This window comes from Corythoichthys intestinalis, chromosome 21 (assembly GCF_030265065.1).
Source record: "Corythoichthys intestinalis isolate RoL2023-P3 chromosome 21, ASM3026506v1, whole genome shotgun sequence".
Taxonomy (NCBI): Eukaryota; Metazoa; Chordata; class Actinopteri; order Syngnathiformes; family Syngnathidae; genus Corythoichthys; species Corythoichthys intestinalis.
In genome coordinates this window covers 5,448,483-5,470,247 of record NC_080415.1, presented here as the reverse complement: position 1 = coordinate 5,470,247, position 21,765 = coordinate 5,448,483, and the positions used below count along the sequence as shown (strand labels likewise).

At 41.6% G+C, this 21,765-nt stretch overlaps 1 protein-coding gene across 3 annotated transcripts in view; it reads left to right on the top strand.

The window, feature by feature from the left end:
* Positions 1–21,765, top strand: part of ryr2a (ryanodine receptor 2a (cardiac)) — a 356,843-nt gene that overhangs the window by 281,845 nt on the left and 53,233 nt on the right. For all 3 annotated transcript variants that reach the window (XM_057825571.1, XM_057825570.1, XM_057825572.1), the window contains 4 exons: positions 2,251–2,318; positions 15,861–15,996; positions 16,094–16,180; positions 20,257–20,499. In XM_057825571.1, the coding sequence (XP_057681554.1) occupies positions 2,251–2,318; positions 15,861–15,996; positions 16,094–16,180; positions 20,257–20,499 (534 nt within the window). The remainder of the gene's footprint in view (positions 1–2,250; positions 2,319–15,860; positions 15,997–16,093; positions 16,181–20,256; positions 20,500–21,765) is intronic.

Genomic DNA, 21,765 nt, shown 5'->3' with positions numbered 1-21,765 from the left:
TAAAATAAATATAGATGCAATTTGGAGATTGGCATTTAGAGGCACAGATTTTCAGAAGGGTTGAAGATAACCAAAGGATGTGCACAGTTTTTACTTTCGACTTAGTTGTTATATTTGAGTTTTGTCTTGACGATATGGTATTCCCTCTAGACTGTATACTCGTTTTCAGCATTTATTAGAGGTCACCTTAAAGGGTACCACGGATAGAGAGTTCTTGAAAGATAAATGTACTATTTATAATTTATTTTAAAACCCCTCTTAATATTTTCGTTTTAATAAAATTTGTAAAATTATTTTTAACTGGTAGGTCGCCATTGTTGTTGACGGGGCAGGGCGGTGACGTCACATGGGTACGCTGCCGAACTTCCACAGTGTCACTCATATACATGTCATCGGTTCTGCCCTTCCAATTTGAACCCGAGTGAAACATTAATGAGAAGGACAGCAAAAGCAAGATGAACAGGAAAGACGGGATGAGACGAGTAGCATTCATGTGTCAAGTTCGCTAGTGATAGCACTCTCCTACTCTAGTGACAAGAGCAGGATAGTTTGATGTTAAAAACTGTTTGCAGATCTTCACGGGAAACTATTGCATGATCAAACTTATTCTAATATTATTATGCAGATAGTTAGCATCTAGAGCTGTCGTGTGCTTTACGTATGATTAGGGTATACTGTGAAACACAGTAGATGGATTATTTTTGCAGACAGTCCGTGCATCAAAGCACACAAAAACGTTGATGCAGTTTTGCTCCACCGAGACATCTAACGGCGTCTAATGACGTCTTACCTTATTTTTGTCACGTAAAAGCAGATGTCCAGATTGTTCATCATCCTGCCGCTGTTCACAGACTTATCAGATTTTGCTCCAGAAGCTTGCTTCCCGGTGAATAAGCAACACGGAAAACGTATAAGTGTAAAAAACTTGTTTTCAAAAGTTTGATTGCTAGCTATTCGTATCATTTTCTACTCAACAGATTATAATGATGCCTTATTTTGCACATTGAGATCTAGGGTGAAGTGGTGTAAGGCAGAGAGAAAGGCGAGTGGACACAGGCGTTCAGATTCGTAGCTCGGACCGTGCCGTTTATTGGCATAGGCTTCGGCAACTCCTTCTTCACAACATAGAATTGAAAATCAGTATCATATAGTGAAAATACAACAAAAATTATATTCATATCTCTCAAAAAATAATGTTCCCAAAAAGAAGAGTGCTTCAATCTGTATTAGTGAGGCTCTATTCTCACACAGTTAAACAACAATGCAAAGACAACTGTCATTCACAAATTCGCAATCAAAATAGATATGCAAAATACACATAAAACTTACACAAACTTTGGTCAAACTCTGTTTAAACATTTTAGCAACTCACTAACACTGGATGGCAATATTTAGTCACAACACAGTACAAACTATGATGCTGGGAGGCATTATCAGGTGTCTTAGATTTTCAACATACAATTGAACATAAGGCACAATGGACCCGTACTGTGAAATAAAAAGAAAACTACGGCATCAGTCAAGGGACAGAATGCACTCATTGGCTTGATCTCTAATTAACCTTAAACTCGCCATTGACACCTTGTGGCTTATTTAAATCACTACCTTACATAGTTAAAGAGTGACACTGTGGAAGTACAGTCAACATGGCCATGTGACATCACCGCCCTGGGACGTCAACAACAATGCAGGGCTGCTAGTTAATTTTTTGGTTTAAAATGTTACAAATTTCATTAAAACAAAAACAATACGAGGGGTTTTAATATCAAATTATTATAACTCGAACTAGCATTTATCTTTCAAGAACTACATGTCATTCTATCCGTGGTTCCCTTTAAAAAAAAAAAAGTTTTTTTGAGTAAATCAATATTACGGAGCCCCCTTGGGTGCCAGGGTAAAAAAATATATATAGCTAATCTGTACCCCGAGTTTAGTAATCTGTGCGTAGTTTAGTAAACTGTACACGGGCTGCCGCTGTCCTTGACGAATAAAGTTGTTTTAAAAGGTACACTGTAGAATATCATAAGCTGACTTTGCTTAAAAAATATGCAAACTTGCTGTTACTCGATTATTTCAAGTTATAGGAGTCAGATTAGCCTTAATTGGATTTTAACAAATTGTTTGAGTTTGCAGTACTCAAATTAATTTACAAAAGTGCAAATACTTATTGAGTGTCTTGTAATGAGAAGAGGAAAGAGAAATGGATGGTATTTGCACATGATATTCAAACTGTTGTTTTTCCCATTTCAGTCAAAAATATCTTCCTTCGAAGAAACGAAGGATGCAACACCAGATACTCCATGTGAACCTAAGAAAAAGTAAGCGATGTGCATTCTTTTATGATTTGATTAGTTTGTTGCAGGATTGTCCCAATGTAATCTTAGGCACGCAAACAAAACAAAAAAAAAATTAGCAAACAAAAAAAAAATTTGTATGCGGGGGCCAATTCAAAATTCCACAACTTTTTATTTTAACACACATAATAAAACATGCTCATATTTCATCAAACGGTACATGGTCAGTTTTGTTGAAGTTACTTTTGAAAAATGAAGAGTGATAGTTACTTCTCTGAAAAAGTAACCTTTAATAGGTTTCTTCCATTTTTTTATTTTTTTTTTTGATACAGTGGTACCTCTACATACAAATTTAATTCATTCCAGGACCTTGTTTGTAAGTTGAAATGGTCGTATGTCGAGCGGGAGTTTCCTATAAGAATACTTTAGAATTTGATTAATTTTTTCCACAGCCCAAAAACCTACGCTAAATGCATCATAAATACTGCTGGTACAATTAGAAATAGCAATTACACATCGCAAAACAAATAAATTACAAATAAAAAATATAATAAGAATAATAATGTAACGAATCGGGTTCTAATGTAGCAGTTGTGTTTTGCATGCTGTTGCTGAAAGCACCGTGTGATTGACGAGAGAGAGAGAGAGAGAGAGAGAGAGAGAGAGAGAGAGAGAGAGAGAGAGAGAGAGAGAGAGAGAGGTGGGGTATAGAAGGAACTTTTTCCTTTTTTTCATGTTGTTACGTCAGCTACAGCGGACAGTAGCCGTGTTGTGTTGCACAAGTTCTGAAATAAATTATTAAAAACCTGATGAAGTTGCCGACTTCCTTACCCATTGTTACAGTCTGCGAATGCGGAAAACAAGATTTGACCCAAGAGCAAACAACAATTGAGGGAACGTGTACAAGGGTTTAAAATTGGAATGACCCGGCGGCATGGGCGGGCATTAGGGGGCCGTGGCCGCCCTGAGGGACGGCTGTGCCCGCCCTAGCTCGATTAAACTGTACTGTGTAATTTTTTTTTTTTTTAATCTTCCACAAAAACACACACACACGGGGAGAATGAACCCTATATTCCAGTGTTTTTCAATCGATTGTGCCGCCGCCGCGAGAAATTATCCAATGTCGCTTTTTTTAACATCGTCGGGCAAAGTTGCAGTAGGAAGGAAGGAATGTGGAAAAAGTTCTCAGTTGTGTGCAGATGAGTCGTGTTGCGTTCAAGAACTGCTCGGATTTCTAGCCGTCAGCCACCTTGCTCTCCGTAACAATGTGGACCCCAGCACTTCTACTGTTCATTATTTGACTCGTCAAGTGTCGATATATACAAAAGTGTCCTTTCCATTTTATCCATATGTGACGACCGTTAATCCACCCTCTTTATTTTATTCCAACACATTATCGAGGACAGCTAGGTGGGAGATACCTAGAAATCCGAGCAGTTCTTGAACGTGACACGAGCGGCTATCTAGCGCCATGGCGCCATACAAGCTTAAACTCATCTCCAAATGAACCCCAGTCGCTTCAGAACAAGTTGATGGATTATTTTGTACGCCTTCGTGAAAACACAGAGAAATGGGCAACTTTTTTGAGGAAAACTACAAAGGTAAATAAGAACGCCCTGAAAGCCAGTTACTTTGTTGCTAAATCCCAAAAGTCCCAAACTGTGGCAGAGACGTTAATACTACCTGTCTGCAAAGCCATTGTCAGCGAGACGACCAGCCCTGATGTGCTTAAATGCATTGCTTAAGTCCCCTGTCTGATAGTTTTTCAAGCCTAATTGCTAAACGTTTCACACTGAGTAAGTATAAATACTGAGAAATTATTTTATAATTAAATATACTATACAGAAAGTAATTTTGGAACATTTTGGTGTGGTGTGCCGCAAGATTTTTTCCAACGTAAAAACGTCCCGTGACTCAGAAAAGGTTGAAAAACACTGCTCTAGTCATCCTATCTTAATCTGTCGACACAATCAGAGCAGCGAATGTAGGCAATTTCTAGCCAAGCACGGATAAGGGGGGGCGGGCTGAGTAGCCGGTGTTGTGCCGAAAAATAGCCGCCCTGCGTGAAATGTCCCCCCACCGACCCCCCGACGGGAACGCTTATTTATAACGCTTTATTGAGCGTTTATTCTATTTATTTGTTTATTTATTTTATTGTTGAGCGCCCACACGTCACTCATACAGCTTTTTCTTACCAATCGATGGACATGGAAACGACTTTCTTATACCGTGAATATATGTATTATGTTACTCTGCTTGAACTAAATGTCATAACTGTGTGATTGTCATTGAGATATGGTCGTGAAAACCTGTACACTAATACATTTCTGTTCAAAGATGGTTTTGTGGCCCAGTCCACGATTTGTTAGTAAAATAAAGTACTAGTATTTTGTCTAATTTATTTATTTAAAAGTGATTTTACAGTCGTAAATCCATTACTGTAACGAATCCATGAAAACATTTAATGTTTTCACCTCATTAAAGCGTTATAAATAAGCGTTCCCGTCAGGGGGGACATTTCACGCGGGGCGGCTATTTTTCGGCACAACACCTGTTATTGTGTACTGCGATTGGATAGGGATAGCTCCGGTTACAGAAATGGCGATTGAGCAGCTCCTCCGTTGCTAATTCAAATTGGAATGGACATCCGTGTTTTTTTTTTCAAGAAACTAAAGACGAACTCAAGCCATGACAAAGACGCGGCCGAAAGTCAACATGTCACTGACTGACACTATCATCAGAAAATATAACGGGTAAAAACGCCACTGTTACGGCTAAATTTTCATTGAAGAAGTGTGCCCCCCCCAAAAAATGTAATGCCCCCCCTGTAATTTCTTTCTGCAGCCGGGTCTGACATTGGAAGTCCCTTTTTTTGTTGTTGTTGTTGTTGGCTATAAAGAAAGACCAGAAAGGCGTCAAATGACCCCGATACCAAACTGACTACTGGGCTTTGTCAAACAATAGAGCACTCAAATAAGCATTCAAGCAGGCAACCCCCCTACACACTCCTGTGGAGTCGCTGCCCAGATGTGAAGGGGGGGTCACTGGATAGCTGCAATAAGCATCTTGAATATTTGTAAATCATGGGCTCCCTTGGCTTGGCTACACTAGGACAGATAATTTTCTCCAGGGTATTTCGCCGACTATTTTTATACCTGTCCTCACTTACGTTTAAGTGCGTTGAAGGCCCACCGCTTCTGCAAGGTACGCCTGCATTTGCATAAACTCCGCATGCGTAGAAAGGAGCAGCCTCATATGTTATGTCATCATGCGTTTTACCTCTGAACCGCAAACTCATGACTCGCCGGCGGCAAATTTACTACACCTTCAAGACTGTCATTATTTTGTGATCACTGTTTTTTTCGTGAACACAATTGAACGCATCACGCAGGAGAGTGAAGGGAGAGCACGCTCGGCTTTTACGAGCAGTCGCCAAGTTGTGATTGAAATATGCTCCTTACTCTCCGCGTATGTGAAATTCCCTGCACAGCTGTGTACCACAACAACATTAACTGAATGACATCGATGGCCTTGATAGTGGAAAAAAGCTTATCAATCATATCTAATCAAAATAATGTCACAGGTTACAGCCACCCAGTGAATATGCCAAGCGATATGAAAATGAATTAACTAAGAGAAATGACTCAATATATGATTATAGTATGGGAATAATAAGAAATACATACGTACAATGTGAATAAATGGACATACTGGACTGTCTCAGGAAAATAGAATATTGTGTATTCTAATTTTATGAGACAGTCCTGTAGGTGAGGGGCCAGACTAAGCATGGCTCAAACTGACCCCTTATGATGAGAAAAAGAAATGAACTCCAGTTTCCCTTGCCCGGACGCGGGTTACCGGGGCCCCCCTCTGGAGCCAGGCCTGGAGGTGGGGCTCGAAGGCAAGCGTCTGGTGGCCGGGCCTGTCCCCATGGGGCCCGGCCGGGCACAGCCCGAAAAGGCAACATGGGTTCCCCTTCCCATGGGCTCACCACCTGTGGGAGGGGCCAAAGGGGTCGGGTGCGTAGAGAGTTGGGCGGCAGCCAAAGGCGGGGGCCTTGGCGGTCCAACCCCCAGCTGCAGAAGCTAACTCTTGGGACATGGAATGTCACCTCTCTGGCAGGGAAGGAGCCTGAGCTGGTGGGTGAGGCAGAGAAGTTCCGACTAGATATAGTCGGACTCTCCTCCACACACAGCTTGGGTTCTGGTATCAATCCTCTCGAGAGGGGTTGGACTCTCTTCCATTCTGGAGTTTCCCACGGTGAGAGGCGCCGAGCAGGTGTGGGCATACTTATTGCCCCCCGGCTTGGTGCCTCTCCATTGGGGTTTACCCCCGTAGACAAGAGGGTAGCCTCCCTCCGCCTTCGGGTGGGGGGACGGGTCCTGACTGTTGTTTGCGCTTATGCACCGAACAGCAGCTCAGAATACCCACCCTTTTTGGAGTCCTTGGAGGGTGTGCTGGAGAGCGCCCCCTCTGGGGACTCCCTCGTTCTACTGGGGGACTTCAACGCTCACGTGGGCAATGACAGTGAGACCTGGAAGGGCGTGATTGGGAGGAACGGCCCCCCCGATCGGAACCTGAGTGGTGTTCTGTTATTGGACTTCTGTGCTCGTCACGGTTTGTCCATAACGAACACCATGTTCAAACATAGGGGTGTCCACATGTGCACTTGGCACCAGGACACCCTAGGCCGCAGTTCAATGATCGACTTTGTAATCGTGTCATCGGACTTGCAGCCACATGTTTTGGACACTCGGGTGAAGAGAGGGGCGGAGCTGTCAACTGATCACCACCTGGTGGTGTGTTGGCTCCGATGGTGGGGGAAGTTGCTGGCCAGACCTGGCAGGCCCAAACGTATTGTGAGGGTCTGCTCGGAACGTCTGGCAGAATCCCGTCAGAAAGAGTTTCAACACCCACCTCTGGCAGAACTTCTCCCTTGTCCCGGGGGAGGTGAGGGACATTGAGTCCAAGTGGGCCATGTTCCGCACCTCCATTGTTGAGGCGGCCGATCGGAGCTGTGGCCGTAAGGTGGTTGGTTCCTGTCGTGGCGGCAATCCCCGAACCCGCTGGTGGACACCAGCGGTAAGGGATGCCGTCAAGCTGAAGAAGGAGGCCTATCAGGCCTTTTTGGCCTGTGGGACTCCGGAGGCAGCTGACAGGTACTGGCTGGCCAAGCGGACTGCGGCTTCGGCAGTCGCCGAGGCAAAAACTCGGACATGGGAGGAGTTCGGCGAGGCCATGGAAAACGACTTCCGGACAGCTTCGAGGAAATTCTGGTCCACCATCCGGCGTCTGAGGAGAGGAAAGCAGTGCACCATTAACACTGTGTATAGTGAAGATGGTGTACTGCTGACCTCGACTCGGGACGTCGTGAGTAGGTGGGGAGAATACTTTGAAGCCTTCCTCAATTCCACCGACACGCCTTCCTTTGAGGGAGCAGAGTCTGGGGACTCTGAGATGGGCTCTTCGATCTCTGGGGTTGAAGTCACTGAGGCGGTTGGTAAGCTCCTCGGTGGCAAGGCCCCAGGGGTAGATGAGATCCGCCCGGAGTTCCTAAAGGCTCTGGATGTTGTGGGGCTGTCATGGCTGACACGCCTCTACAACATTGTGTGGACATCGGGGACAGTGCCTCTGGATTGGCAGACCGGGGTGGTGGTCCCCCTTTTGAAAAAGGGGGACCGGAGGGTGTGTTCCAATTATAGAGGGATCACACTCCTCAGCCTCCCCGGTAAAGTCCATTCAGGGGTGCTGGAGAGGAGGGTCTGTCGGGAAGTCGAATCTCGGATTCAGGAGGAGCAGTGTGGTTTTCGTCCCGGCCGTGGAACAGTGGACCAGCTCTACACCCTCGGCAGGGTCCTCGAGGGTGCATGGGAGTTCGCCCAACCAGTCCACATGTGTTTTGTGGATTTGGAGAAGGCGTTCGACCGTGTGCCTAGGGGAGTCCTGATGAAGGTGCTCCGGGAGTACGGGGTACCGAGCCCCTTGTTAAGGGCTGTCCGGTCCCTGTACGACCGGTGTCAGAGTCTGGTCCGCATTGCCGGCAGTAAGTCGAATTCGTTCTCAGTGAGGATTGGACTCCGCCAAGGCTGCCCTTTGTCACCGATTCTGTTCATAATTTTTATGGACAGAATTTCTAGGCGCAGCCGAAGCGTTGAGGGTGTCCGGTTTGGTGGCCTCAGCATTGCATCTCTGCTTTTTGCAGATGATGTGGTGCTGTTGGCTTCATCAAGCCGTGACCTCCAACTCTCACTGGGGCGGTTCGCGGCCGAGTGTGAAGCGGTTGGGATGAAGATCAGCACCTCCAAATCCGAGACCATGGTCCTCAGCCGGAAAAGGGTGGAGTGCCCTCTCCGGGTCGGGGATGAGATCCTGCCCCAAGTGGAGGAGTTCAAGTATCTTGGGGTCTTGTTCACGAGTGAGGGTAGGAGGGAGCGGGAGATTGACAGGCGGATCGGTACAGCGTCTGCAGTGATGCGGACTCTGCACCGGTCCGTTGTGGTGAAGAAGGAGCTCAGCCAAAAGGCGAAGCTCTCGATTTACCAGTCGATCTACGTTCCTACCCTAACCTACGGTCACGAGCTGTGAGTCGTGACCGAAAGAACAAGATCCCGGATACAAGCGGCCGAAATGAGTTTCCTCCGCAGGGTGTCCGGGCTCTCCCTTAGAGATAGGGTGAGAAGCTCGGTCATCCGGGAGGGGCTTGGTGTCGAGCCGCTACTCCTACGCGTTGAGAGGAGCCAGTTGAGGTGGCTCGGGCATTTGGTTCGGATGCCTCCTGGACGCTTCCCTGGAGAGGTGTTCCGGGCATGTCCCACCGGCAGGAGGCCCCGGGGTCGACCCAGGACACGCTAGAGAGACTATGTCGCTCGGCTGGCCTGGGAACGCCTTGGAATCCCGCGGGAGGAGCTGGCTGAAGTGGCTGGGGAGAGGGAAGTCTGGGCTTCCCTGCTAAAGCTGCTGCCCCCGCGACCCGACCCCGGACTAAGCGGAAGATAATGGATGGATGGATGGTCATTGCTCGCACCTGTGGCCGCTCCACCCGTCAGACATCCCAACCTTAATCAGATAAAAACATGTCCACTTGCCCAAGGTGGGTCGGGCCTCAGGAGGGAGGGGCAGAGGCCCTAACAGGAAGAAGGTAAACATGACTGTTAATCTCTTTCGGACTGGGGATTTATTCAAGATCTACCTCATAGGGTCTCAATGATCCTAAGAGTGGTCAGGTATCAGCTGAGAACTACACAAGAGGAGCTGGTCAATGACCTGAAAGGAGCTGGGACCACCATTTCACAGGTTACTGTTGGTAATACACTAAGACGTCATGTTTTAAAATCATGCATGGCTCGCAAGGTTCCTCTGCTTAAACCAGCACATGTCCAGGCCTGTTTTAGGTTTGCCAGTGACCATATGGATGATCCAGAGAAGTCATGGGAGAAAGTCATGTGGTCATATGAGATCAAAATGGAACTTTTTGTTTTTATTAATTCCACTCATAGTGTTTAGAGGAAGAAGAATGATGTGTACCATCCCAAGAACACCATCCCTACTGTGAAGCATGGAGGTGGTAGCATCATGCTTTGTTTTTCTGCACATGGGACTGGGAGACTGCATTGTATTAAGGATTGGATGACCAGGGCATTGTATTGTGAGATTTTGGGGAATAAGCTCTTTCCCTCAGTTAGAGCATTGAACATGGGTCGAGACTGGGTCTTCCAACGTGACATTGGCCCGATGCAGACAGCCAGAATAACCAAGGAGTGGCTTTGTAAAAAGCATATCAAGGTTCTGGAGGGGCCTAGCCAGTCTCCAGACCTAAACCCAGTAGGAAATCTTTGGAGGAAGCTCAAACCCCATGTTTCTCAGTGAGAGTCCAGAAACCTGGTTGATCTAGAGAAGATCTGTGTGGACCAGTGGTACAAAATCCCTGCTGCAGTCTGGTGAAAAGTTAGTTTGACCTTTGTAATTCCCAACAAAGGCTACTGTACGTAATTTTGACAGGTGTTGAAATACTTATTCACAGCAGTATAATACAAATAAATTGTTAAAAAAATCATACAGTGATTTCTGGATTTTTTATCGATTGTCTATCATAGCGGACAGTCACCTACCACAAAAATTTCAAACCCACCCATGATTTCTAAGTGGGAGAACTTGCAAAATCGCAGGGTGTTCAAATACTTATTTTCCTCACTGTATGTATACATAATGTATATATATTATGGCTGTCAAATTTATCGTGTTAACAGGCGGTAATTATTTTTTTTAATTAATCACGTTAAAATATTTGACACAATTAACTAGAGCTGGGAATCTTTGGGCACCTAACGATTTGAATACGATTACGATTCAGAGGCTCCGATTCGATTATAAAACGATTATTGATGCACCCCCTTCCTTTTAAAAAAAAAAAAAATGTTTTAATGTTTTGTACATTAGTTCCAAAATTGTTCAAAAATCCTCTAGGCCAAAGCAAACTACTATTTCAGTATCAAGTTAACATATAACAGTAAACAAATATACAAAAATAACAGTAAATAAAAAACTCCAGTCCCCATTCTGTATCAGCAGCTTTAAACTACATTCAATTAATTTAATGTTGTGAATCAACTATTACAGTTGTTAAAATTGCTCCCGTTATTCCATAATTTCCCTTCTGTCTACTTTTGTCAAAGTTTTAACACTATTTCATCATTTAAAGATGGAATAAAGACAAGATTCTGCCGATTTAGGAGTATTTTAGATAAAAAGTTCATTAGGTTCGCTACAACAGAGCCTTCTAGAGAGGTCTACTGCTTTAAGATGGCGGCTGTTTACTTACGCCGGAAAGTCCGTCATTTCGCATCTCTGTTCAATAATACATGTTCTAACACCGACGTCGTCTCTCATTTTGCATCTAGTTCTACACAGGGTACCCGCGGGTTATTAAAAGTATTAAAAAAGCATTGAATTTAGTTTTCCATTATTAAAGGTATTAAAAGTATTAAATTAGCTGTTGTAAGTCTGGAATTTTTTCACTGTGGTTTTAATTTTCAAGAACATCTCAGTGCAACCTAAATTATATCCGTGACGAAGTTTTGTTTTTTTTTTTTAAATCCATAACGAAGATGACGCATAGAATTTTTACGATGCACTGCACTACAAATCGAAATGCAGCTCGTGCGTGCCAAACTACCACAACCGGCAAAACGGAGAATCCATCCACATATGCATCGGGAATGCGTCCGTTTGTCGGTGCAACGAAAACCCTGCAGGTAGAAGTATTGTGGATTCTGAACACCAAAACAGACCACCATTCATGTACTTCAAATGAGTCCATTGGTGATCTGTTTCAGATATTACGTCATTTTTGGTCGGCATCGGCTGTCACAATGTTGGTCATATTGCGTTTTGTTCCAGAGGGAGCATTCCCGATGTCTTAATTGTCTTTTGTAACGAATTTTCAGTTGGCAGAAAAAAAACCGCACATTTTGTTAATGTTTAAATAGTCTACATATTTTTATGACCATTATAAATGCATTTACACAATGAAATAACGCTGGAAAAGTTTATTAAACATAATGTTGCTCAAATCGTGTTTTTTTTCCGGAGGGAGCATTCCCGACATCGTAACTGCAGCCAATTTAAGCTCATCTAGACTTTAAGATAGAGGTAAAATCGGGCCTAAAAAGTCCAGCCCGACCCGAACGGGTCCGCGGGTATTAAAGCCCGACCCGTGTTTTGTGTGATAACATTTGTGACGATGTCTGCAGAAAAGCCTGTCTTTTATAGCGAGTTGGCAGAAAAAAAACGCACATTTTCTTAATGTTTAAATAGTCTACATATTTTTATGACCATTATAAATGCATTTAGACAATGAAATATCCCTGGAAAAGTTTGTTAAACATAATGTTGCTCAAATTGTGTTTTTTTTCCGGAGGGAGCATTCCCGACATCGTAACTGCAGCCAATTTAAGCTCATCTAGACTTTAAGATAGAGGTAAAATCGGGCCTAAAAAGTCCAGCCCGACCCGAACGGGTCCGCGGGTATTAAAGCCCGACCCGTGTTTTGTGTGATAACATTTGTGACGATGTCTGCAGAAAAGCCTGTCTTTTATAGCGAGTTGGCAGAAAAAAAACGCACATTTTCTTAATGTTTAAATAGACTACATATTTATATGATTATTATAAATTTATTTACACAACGAAATAACGCTGGAAAAGTTTGTTAAATATGGATAAACAGATGAAGTTTTGTGGACTCGCAGAGGGGAAGATTAAAAAGGGTGTATAGGCACGCTCTGTGTACAGTGCCTTCTTTTTTTTATCCAAAATATTTATTTTATAACAAGTATTCCTTAGTTTATCATTCATACATCGTCAATATATAGTTATTTCAAAAATGTAAGCGAGAAAGAACCCTGGCCCGGCCCGACGTAATAATTGACATTTTAATTTTGGTCATGTTTTCAGTTTAATTTGGCTGTTTCCAGCTTGCTATGTTTATAATTGCGATGTTTGTTTACCGCTTTTCCTCTTACTGCGAAGAGGGAGGAAGTTACATTGGCTGCCGCTATGATATTTAAGTCATCAGCCATCTGCGGTGACCCGGGAATTTAACGCCTGCTTTCACGCACACTGCTTCCCATGTCAGTTGACACGGGAAATTGTTTTCACACACAACTGCTGCACGGTTAAGTCCCGCGATATCCCCGTTGTTTTAGAGTATGTGTTAGGGGGTCAAGTTACATCCAGATACTTTAGGTTGCAGTTTATGGGTCATGCGAAGGCAGTGGACCTGGTTAAACATTTCGGTTTGCCTTTCGAATAAATGTGAATTTCGCCGTTTTAACTCGGGAGTTAGCCATGTTCACTGGGGTCTTGGCAGGTGCACGAGTGGCTAGCCTGTTACAGGAGATGGCTGGTCTGAGTCCTGTCCTCTTCCTCTTTTTATCCATAATTATTGTGTGGGTGTGTGTGTGTTTAAAAGAATTCTGGCAGACTTTATAATGTTACTTTAAATGTGTTTTAATTGTATCTTCAATATATGTGCATTCTTTTGTCAAACACACTTTGTAGTTGAGGTTAAATTTGATGTTCAGTGCTTTATTTATTTAATATTATTCAATATGATCTAAATAATGGGTGCGAGAAAAGTATTAATTTTAAGTTGAAATGGCATTAAAAAGGTCTTAAAAGTCTTGAATTTAGATTTATCAATCCTGGGGGGACCCTGTCTACATATATATGATATCTACTGTAGCCGTATCTTTGTAGCAACTAGCAACTGGGCGTTGTTTGTAGCGGCTGTCAGCCGCAGTCAGGTATGATTAGTTTTTTTATCTAGCGGCATGAGTTGAACATGATATTTACTCTTGGTCCGTTCCTCATTGCGTCCCAAAGACCGCGCTGACTGTGTTTTACTTCCACTTTACCTGGTATAATTCAATTATCAGAATTTGGATATTTGTGAATCGTTCTCGAATCTTCCATGGCCGAATCGCGAATAATCTAAGAATCGGAAATTTTGCATGCCTCTACAATTAACGCATGCACGGAATGAACCGTTCATGCGTCGACTCAAACTGTTTACAACAGGGGTGTCCAAACTTTTTGCAAAGGGGGCCAGATTTGGTACGGTAAAAATGTGGGGGACCGACTTTGGCTGACGTCCTTTACGTAGAACAATATATTTAAGCAAATTTTAGCAAGCCATTCCGTGTGTCACATTTGCTTATTTTTTTTTTTTTATCAATAATTTCCATAATAATAATAATAATTTGCCCGGGGGACCACCCTGGATCCTGGGGGGGGGGGGGGGGGGGGGGGGTGATGGCTCCCTTGCTGGGCTGCGGGAGGAGGGATGGGCTGCGCTGGACCCCCCCGACCCCCTGCCGGCCCTCCCTCCCCGGCCTGGCTGGGTGGGGGCCGTGGCCCTGGGTTGGCTCCCGCGCGGCTTCTCCGCCCGTCTGCGTGGCTGTCGCGCGTCCGGTGGGGCTCGCGTGCCGCGGGATGCGGTAGTGCATGCTCGGGTTGGGGGTCTTGGTGCCGGGATTGGCGATGGGGCGGCGTAGGGTTGGTCGCCAACGGGCTTACATTCATAAGAGATTCACATGATTACTGGGTTCTAGATCACAGAACTGATTGGTGTACAATCTACCTCTTTCAATCACTTAGCTTATAGACTCCCCTGTCCCCCTCTTTCACTGGCCAATAGGCCCCCACATGGTGTAAACCGGAAATACATCTCGCTGACGATGGCACCAGCATATTAATAATTAGTCTAGATGTTCTATGTATTTCTTGTTGTTGTTTGTGTATGTGTTTCTTTTCTTTCTTCTCTTGTGTTGCTTTTCTTCTGTCCCCCCATAATCCCTTCCTGTTCGCTGCTTTGTCATAATAAAAAGGTATTTTGAATGATCACAATGGGAGTATATCAGATTCTCAATGTGAAACATTAAAACTGTTCAGACAACCCGGGCACTTAGACTTCCATTCTCTGTGTCAAACAGCTGAACAGGACAGGTTTAAAAAAAAAAAAAAAAAAAAAAAAAATTCCACAATCTCGCAACTAGCCTTTGTAATGTTCTCTTTCGACTCTTGGGCTCTTGTGAAATACTTCTGCTGTAAAATTAAACTAGCTTCAAGTTGCTTGAATTTCTCGCTACGTATCTTCTCTGTAATCTTGTCGTAAATGTCAGCGTGTCCTGTTTGGTAATATCGCCTCACGTTGAACTCTTTAAAAACAGCGACTGTCCCTTTGCAAATGAGGCAGATTGCGTACTTTAGTAAAGAAGTAGTCCTATTTCCACCTATGGTTGACGCGTCGGAATAGAGGGTTACACGGGGTAATGTTGCTTAGAGTGCTGCTGCCTTTTCGTGGGTAAATGAGGAGCAGCATTTAGTGTGTAAGCTACTTCATATGCTGGTAGCAGTATTGATGACTAATTTATTAAGTCTGTGTGCGGGCCAGACGTTATTAATTTTATGACAGAGGCCGGGGGCCGGATGAAATTTGACCAAGGGCCGCATTTGGCCCCCGGGCCGGACTTTGGACATGTCTGGTTTACAATGACGCCGTTTTAGCACATTGACAGCGAAAAGGCAGAGAAATGCAAGTGGACACAGGCATTCATTGGACCACGCCTTTAATTGGCTTAAACTTTGGCAGCCACTACTAACAGTCATGGTGGCTCAACTTCTCATCATGCATTTGGGCGAAGGAGACGATCTTTTTCTTAACACACTTAATTGAACATAACGCAGAACATATTGTATACCATTTGCAGCCACTACTGACAGTCATGGTTGCCCAACTTTCCATCTTGCATTTGCGTCTTGTGTCTTCTCTTTCCATTTCAACAATAATTTACAGAAAAATATGGCATATTTTAGAGATGGTTTGAATTGCGATTAATTACGATTAATTAATTCTTAAGCTGTGATTAACTTGATTAAACATTTTAATTGTTTGACAGCCCTAATATATATACATAAATAGCATGCTTTGTAATCTTATTATGTCACTTTATTTATTTACCATTTTATTTGTAACTGTGACCAAAGTAAGGCTGAACAATTTTTCAGTGCTGAACATGAAGTGAAGAAGAAAAATGAAAAGGTGAAGTCAAAAGTGAAAAGGCGTAAGATCTCAAAAGATGAACCTGACTTGCAGGAGTCTGCAGTCTCAAAGAAGATATCTGCCTATCAGAGGAAACTCCTGGTACGTAGATCACATTTTTACTCTTTTTCTTTTAGTTTTGCGATTCGCGTATCTGATGTTGGCCATACTTTTTAAACAAGTTTGGTTCCTCCCACAGAACTATTTTGCCAGGAACTTCTACAACATGAGGATGATGGCTCTATTCGTTGCATTTGCCATTAACTTCATTCTCCTATTCTATAAGGTAATAGTATACTTTGCACATATAAAAGTAATATTCCATTATTATGATTTAAAAATGGCAGTTATTCTAGTCTGCTCACATTTGGAAAGTGTGAGTTTCTGACCTATGCAGGTGAAAAGTGATTGTTTGTAGCAGTCAGCACCCTGAGGACTCAATTGTTTTCTTGGCCTGGTTGAGTCCCTGTTTTTCTGGACAACACAGCCTACATGTGCAAACTGTTGTTTTCTTCACGCTGGCCAATTTTATCAACATTTTGGGCCTATAAAGACAACAAAAAAATTATAAATTTGTGAAAATGTGTAATATTGATGTCCTATTGACAACCAAGCACCCTGAATGAACTATTTTGAAGCTTGATCATATTTATTCAAATTGTTGGGATGAATCTTCAACAGAAAAAAATAAGACTGAATAGTTTTATACATGATAATTCAACAGAAACAGCAGGTATGGTAATGGGTGTTTTTGGTCGCTATACATCCTATAGACAAGACACAATAAAACAGCGATGCAAAATAGTGTAAATCAGTTGAAATATAATACAGCAGGCGCATCCGCGGCGTGTCAGTGAAACGCCGCCATTAAAGACAAGCAGCGAGTGCACACCAGTTGCACAGCGGTTGCGTTTCAGATGCATCCCAGAAGCGGTTCAACGTGTCGCACCCGAAATGAATGGCAGACTTTATTATTTCTAGTGAGACGCAAACCTGCTACGTCAATAGCATGCTGCACGTAACACGTCACCTTTACTCATTAATATTCATGACGTTAACAACTGTTGCTAGGGGGGTCAAACTCGCGTTTGTATCCATGCTAGATGCATGTAAATAGTGTACGAACGAAATGTTTACTAAGCTAAACCTACCAATTCTGTCCGAAAATGATGCCCTCGGTGCCAAATTCACCGGTAAAAATGTGGAAGAATATGCAAATGTAAAGAGATGGCTTGAGTGTCAAGGGCTGAAAAAGAGCCTACCTGATCCAGAGGTAGCTTTTTTATCGACACCTTCTTATTGTGTGCATTGCCTTACGCCACTGACAATGACATTCTCCTGTTTCAACAAGCTATCCTTTACCACCATATGCCCCGTCTTTCTTATATATTATATCCTCTGGTTGTCTCTCTGACCGTTGTCTCTCTGACCCTCCTTGGGGGTAATTTATATTGCTATATTTGTGTAGCTATCGCAAATGCTACTCAGTGACAGCCAAAGAACACAGGAAAAGCGCTATATAAGTATAACACCATTTACCATTTACCATTTTAATTTTTTTCATTAATAACAAATCTTAATTCTATTAATTTTTTTACTCTTCACCGTTACTAAGGTTGTTTCTTTACAACAGAAAAGGTAAAGCTGTTAAATCTAGAGCCTACCTGTAGGCATGAACAGGCTTGCTACAAAAAGACCAAGGCCAAACATGGCTAATTTATTTAAATATCTGCATTTTAGGAAAATAGGCCTTCATGACTGTTGTGATATTTAAATGCAAGTCAAAGCAGGAGTACTACCTACAAGTAACTGGGTAGGAGACCATATAAATTTACACACAACAAATTCTTAATTCCCAGTTCTCAACAACTAGATAAAATAGATTTTTCATAAATATCACGTGTGATATGTGAGTCAATGCACGACAAAACGCCACGCTAAAAAAATAAGTAAAAATATCATAATGGCTTACATCTTCGGGGCAGGCAATGGATCACGATCGTCATCTGTAGGACCATGACCCCCAACAAAATGTTTACTGCATATAAAGGTGAATGGCTTCACCTTGCTGGTGTTAAACTGGTCTTTTGGATGTCCGCACAATTTAATCCATTGTTCACATTTTTTTCTCAATGAGTTTTTGGCCTCGGTAAACATATTAAGAAAATGTCCTTCATATGTGGACAGTCGTAATGTAAAGAGTAGTTTGTACAAGTTCCATAGTTGCAGTGTTTAAGTGTTCTTCTTTGAAAGATTACCAGCAGAAAACAAGCAGTACTAGCATGGGTTGTATGCGAGCGCGCTTCTACAGTATGTTGACCTCCTTCTGGTTTACGATGGTGACGTCACGCAGCCATGCGGTCTAAAAATAGCATTCGTGCTGTATGCTATTGAACTATATAGGATCGGGCAGACCGAAAGTCACTCGTGTAAAAATATGGTTGATCCAGTCAATTTACAAAATAATATATTGCATAATCTAGTGCTGCAACGATTAATCGATTAACTCGAGTATTCGATTAGAAAAAAAGATTCAAATTAAATTTTGCTGCTTCGAGTATTCGTTTAATTAAAGTGGCGTTGTAATGGTTTGTTTTGAAAGTGTTTGCATTTAGCTTTATTGCTTTGGGTGGATACTCTACCTCTTGTCTTCCTCATTTCACATGGCTAAATCCAGCGGCTCCCTGCCAAGACCAACATTGGCTCAAACAAAAACTTATCTTAAGTTTTTTTTAATGCAATCGTAATTTAATTCATAGGTATATTTAGCCGTTTTTTGGTGGGAATATGGGTCTGAACCATTTGTTAAGAGCATTGTTAAAAAAAAAAAAAAAGTTGGCATTTTATAGCATTTATGCTAGCGGAATTTTGCTGTGTAACTTAGCCAATTGTTCTTTTGTTGTACATAGATCTTCATTTATTTATTTTTATCATACCATTTGAGGCTCAGCTCAGGTATTTGCATTTTTTATGTTCCTTATCCGAATACTCGATTATTTGAACTAAATGATTAATCGATTAATCGACTACTAAAATAATCGATAGCTGCAGTCCTAGTATAATCAGTTTAATCTATGTCTGCGTGGCGCTTTAACTTGTGAAAATTCATCAATTAAGCTTTTTAAAACCTTTCATAAGAAAAAAATGGGTCATTGAGGAATTTCATTTGTAAAATAAATGTTAAAATCTTTGTTATTTGAATCCTTTTTCTCTTTAGCACAGAATTTCTTTTTTGGTCTTTCTTTCAGAAAGAGAACTGACCAACTCACGGGATCTGAAATGCAAATGGTTGTCGACTTGTTGTCTTTAAATACCAGCTACTCTCTCGCGATTTTGCAATCGAGCCGATCCACAGACGCTCTGCTCGTAAAATGTATCCTGTGGAAATTGGGGGTGAGCGTGAGCAATGCGTTGCCGACGCGCCGCAGACATTCGTATTATATTACCGGGGTAAGATTGCACTCTCAAGAGAACATTAAATGCAAATACATAAAAAAATTCTTGAGCGTTTTTTCAAACCATGCAGAATTGCACATTCATTTCATAAGAACAAGAAATGCATTTAAATTGAAGTTCAACAAAAGAACAATTGGCAAACTTGCGTAGCGTATTTTTTTCCTACAATGCTCTTAAGAAATCGTTCAACACATATTCCCACAAAAAAACTGCTAAATTTACCTCTAAACTAAATTATGAATATGTCCAAAAAAAAACATTAGCTCAAACAAAAACTTACCTTATGTTGGTCTTAACAGGGAACAGCTGGATCCAGCCATGTTAGATAAGTTATGTCATATTCACTGTTGCCATTAAAGAGCAGCTTATCCACCCAAAGCAATAAAATTAAATGCAAACACTTTTTAAAAAAAACCATTACAACTCCACTCTAATTAAACAAATCCGCAAAGAGCAAAATTTGATTCAAAGCTTTTTTTCTAATGGAATTACTTGAGTTAATTAATGGTTGCAGCACTAATATTGTATTAAAAGGCGATTTTTTTTCCAAAGATTGTATATAATAGATGAGTCACTAACATTAAAATAAAACATAGAATCAACGTGTCATTTTACTCGAAGTTCCCTTTAAGCGCGACAGTCATATGTTTTTAGCTTGTCATCGTCACATCGTCATCATGAATAATATTGTTGACAAAAACAGCTTAGTGTGACGTGTCCTACATGCTTTTACAATTTTTGTGTAATTTAATGACTTTTTGAGAGTGAGGATTATCCACCAAACTGTTTAAAGCACTGGATATTTGTAATATATTACTGGCAGGACCAATGTGGTTTATTTTGTATGTTGAATAGAAATAGAAAGTATTCATTCTCTATAAATTAAACATTATTTGCTGTATTTAGGTTTCAAAATCTGCATCAGTGATCTCAAACACCGGAGTGGACAGCACCATTCAATGGGATCCACAGGGTAGTGAGCCTCTCGTCGACATGAAAGAAGGAGACATGGATGACCCATTGAAGTTAGCCATGGTCCATTTTGTCTTGGAGGAGGGCAGCGGATACATGGAGCCCACACTGATGATCTTGGCCGTCCTTCACACTGTTATCTCTTTCTTCTGCATCATTGGATATTACTGTCTCAAGGTAAGCTGTTTGCTTTTTTTCTTTGATATATCCTACTAACAGGGTTCGTACAAGTCGGCTTGGAAGTGTTAGACACATTTTTCTCAGCACCCTGTCTAAAAACAAAAATTATTGAATGAAGGAAATGCTCACCGCGCTATAGCTAATGTAGTCACTTGGGGAAAAAATTAGAAGTCATCTGTTTTCACAAATTTTTCTTGAATTATACAAGGCCCACTGACACATCGATGTCACTTTTAATTTCATTCAAAAATTCCAAACAGAAAAAAGTTCTACAGAGGAAAAGTGCACTTGTAATTGCCCTATTGACACAATGATAAACCCCATTACTTTTTGCGATTCAAATAAGGATGAATTATAGTGGATTCTGAATGTTTTAAGTTATATATCAGTCATCTTTTCAGTACATAATGTTTAAGACATGTACTTGACATTTGACCACACTTGACCTTTGACCTAATTGGGCACAAGCCAGGACCTCTTACCAATCAAAATAAAGATTGACGAATAAATCAACATTTTTGGTGTCAAATCATCTTCTTTGACATTAATATTGTATTCCTGAAAACTAATGGCATAATACTTAACCTGTGACCTAACAATGACCGACTTTTGACCAATTAAATTACCTACTCTTAAAAAATACACAATTGATACAAATATTCTTCTGACAAGAATACGGAACATGCCGATTATTATATATATACAAAATAAAATCCTTATAAATACCCATATTTATGTGAAAAACAAATCTAAATAACATTAAAATAGGAAAAAAAATATGTTAAGTGCCATTTAGCTGCAATTTCGTACCATTTAGATAGATGATAGCGGTCAGGGGAATACAATGGATTTCACAACAAAATAAAATCCTTATAAATACAAATATTTTATGTGAAAAACAAATCTAAATAACATTAAAATAGGGGAAAAAAATATGTTAAGTGCCATTTAGCTGCAATTTCGTACCATTTAGATAGATGATAGTGGTCAGGGGAATACAATGGATTTCACAACCATATCTTAAAGTATATTAGCCAATACGACTAGGCCTGGCACTAAATGGCATCATCATAGCAACTCCATATTTCATGTACAAGCAATATAAAACTTAAAAAAACAACCTAGCAGGTAAAAATGACACCTACAGTGGTATGAAAACGTATCTGAACGTTTTGGAATTTCTCACATTTCTGTATAAAATTACCATCAAATGTGATCTGATCTTTGTCAAAATCACAGACGTAACAACGGTGTTTGCTTTAA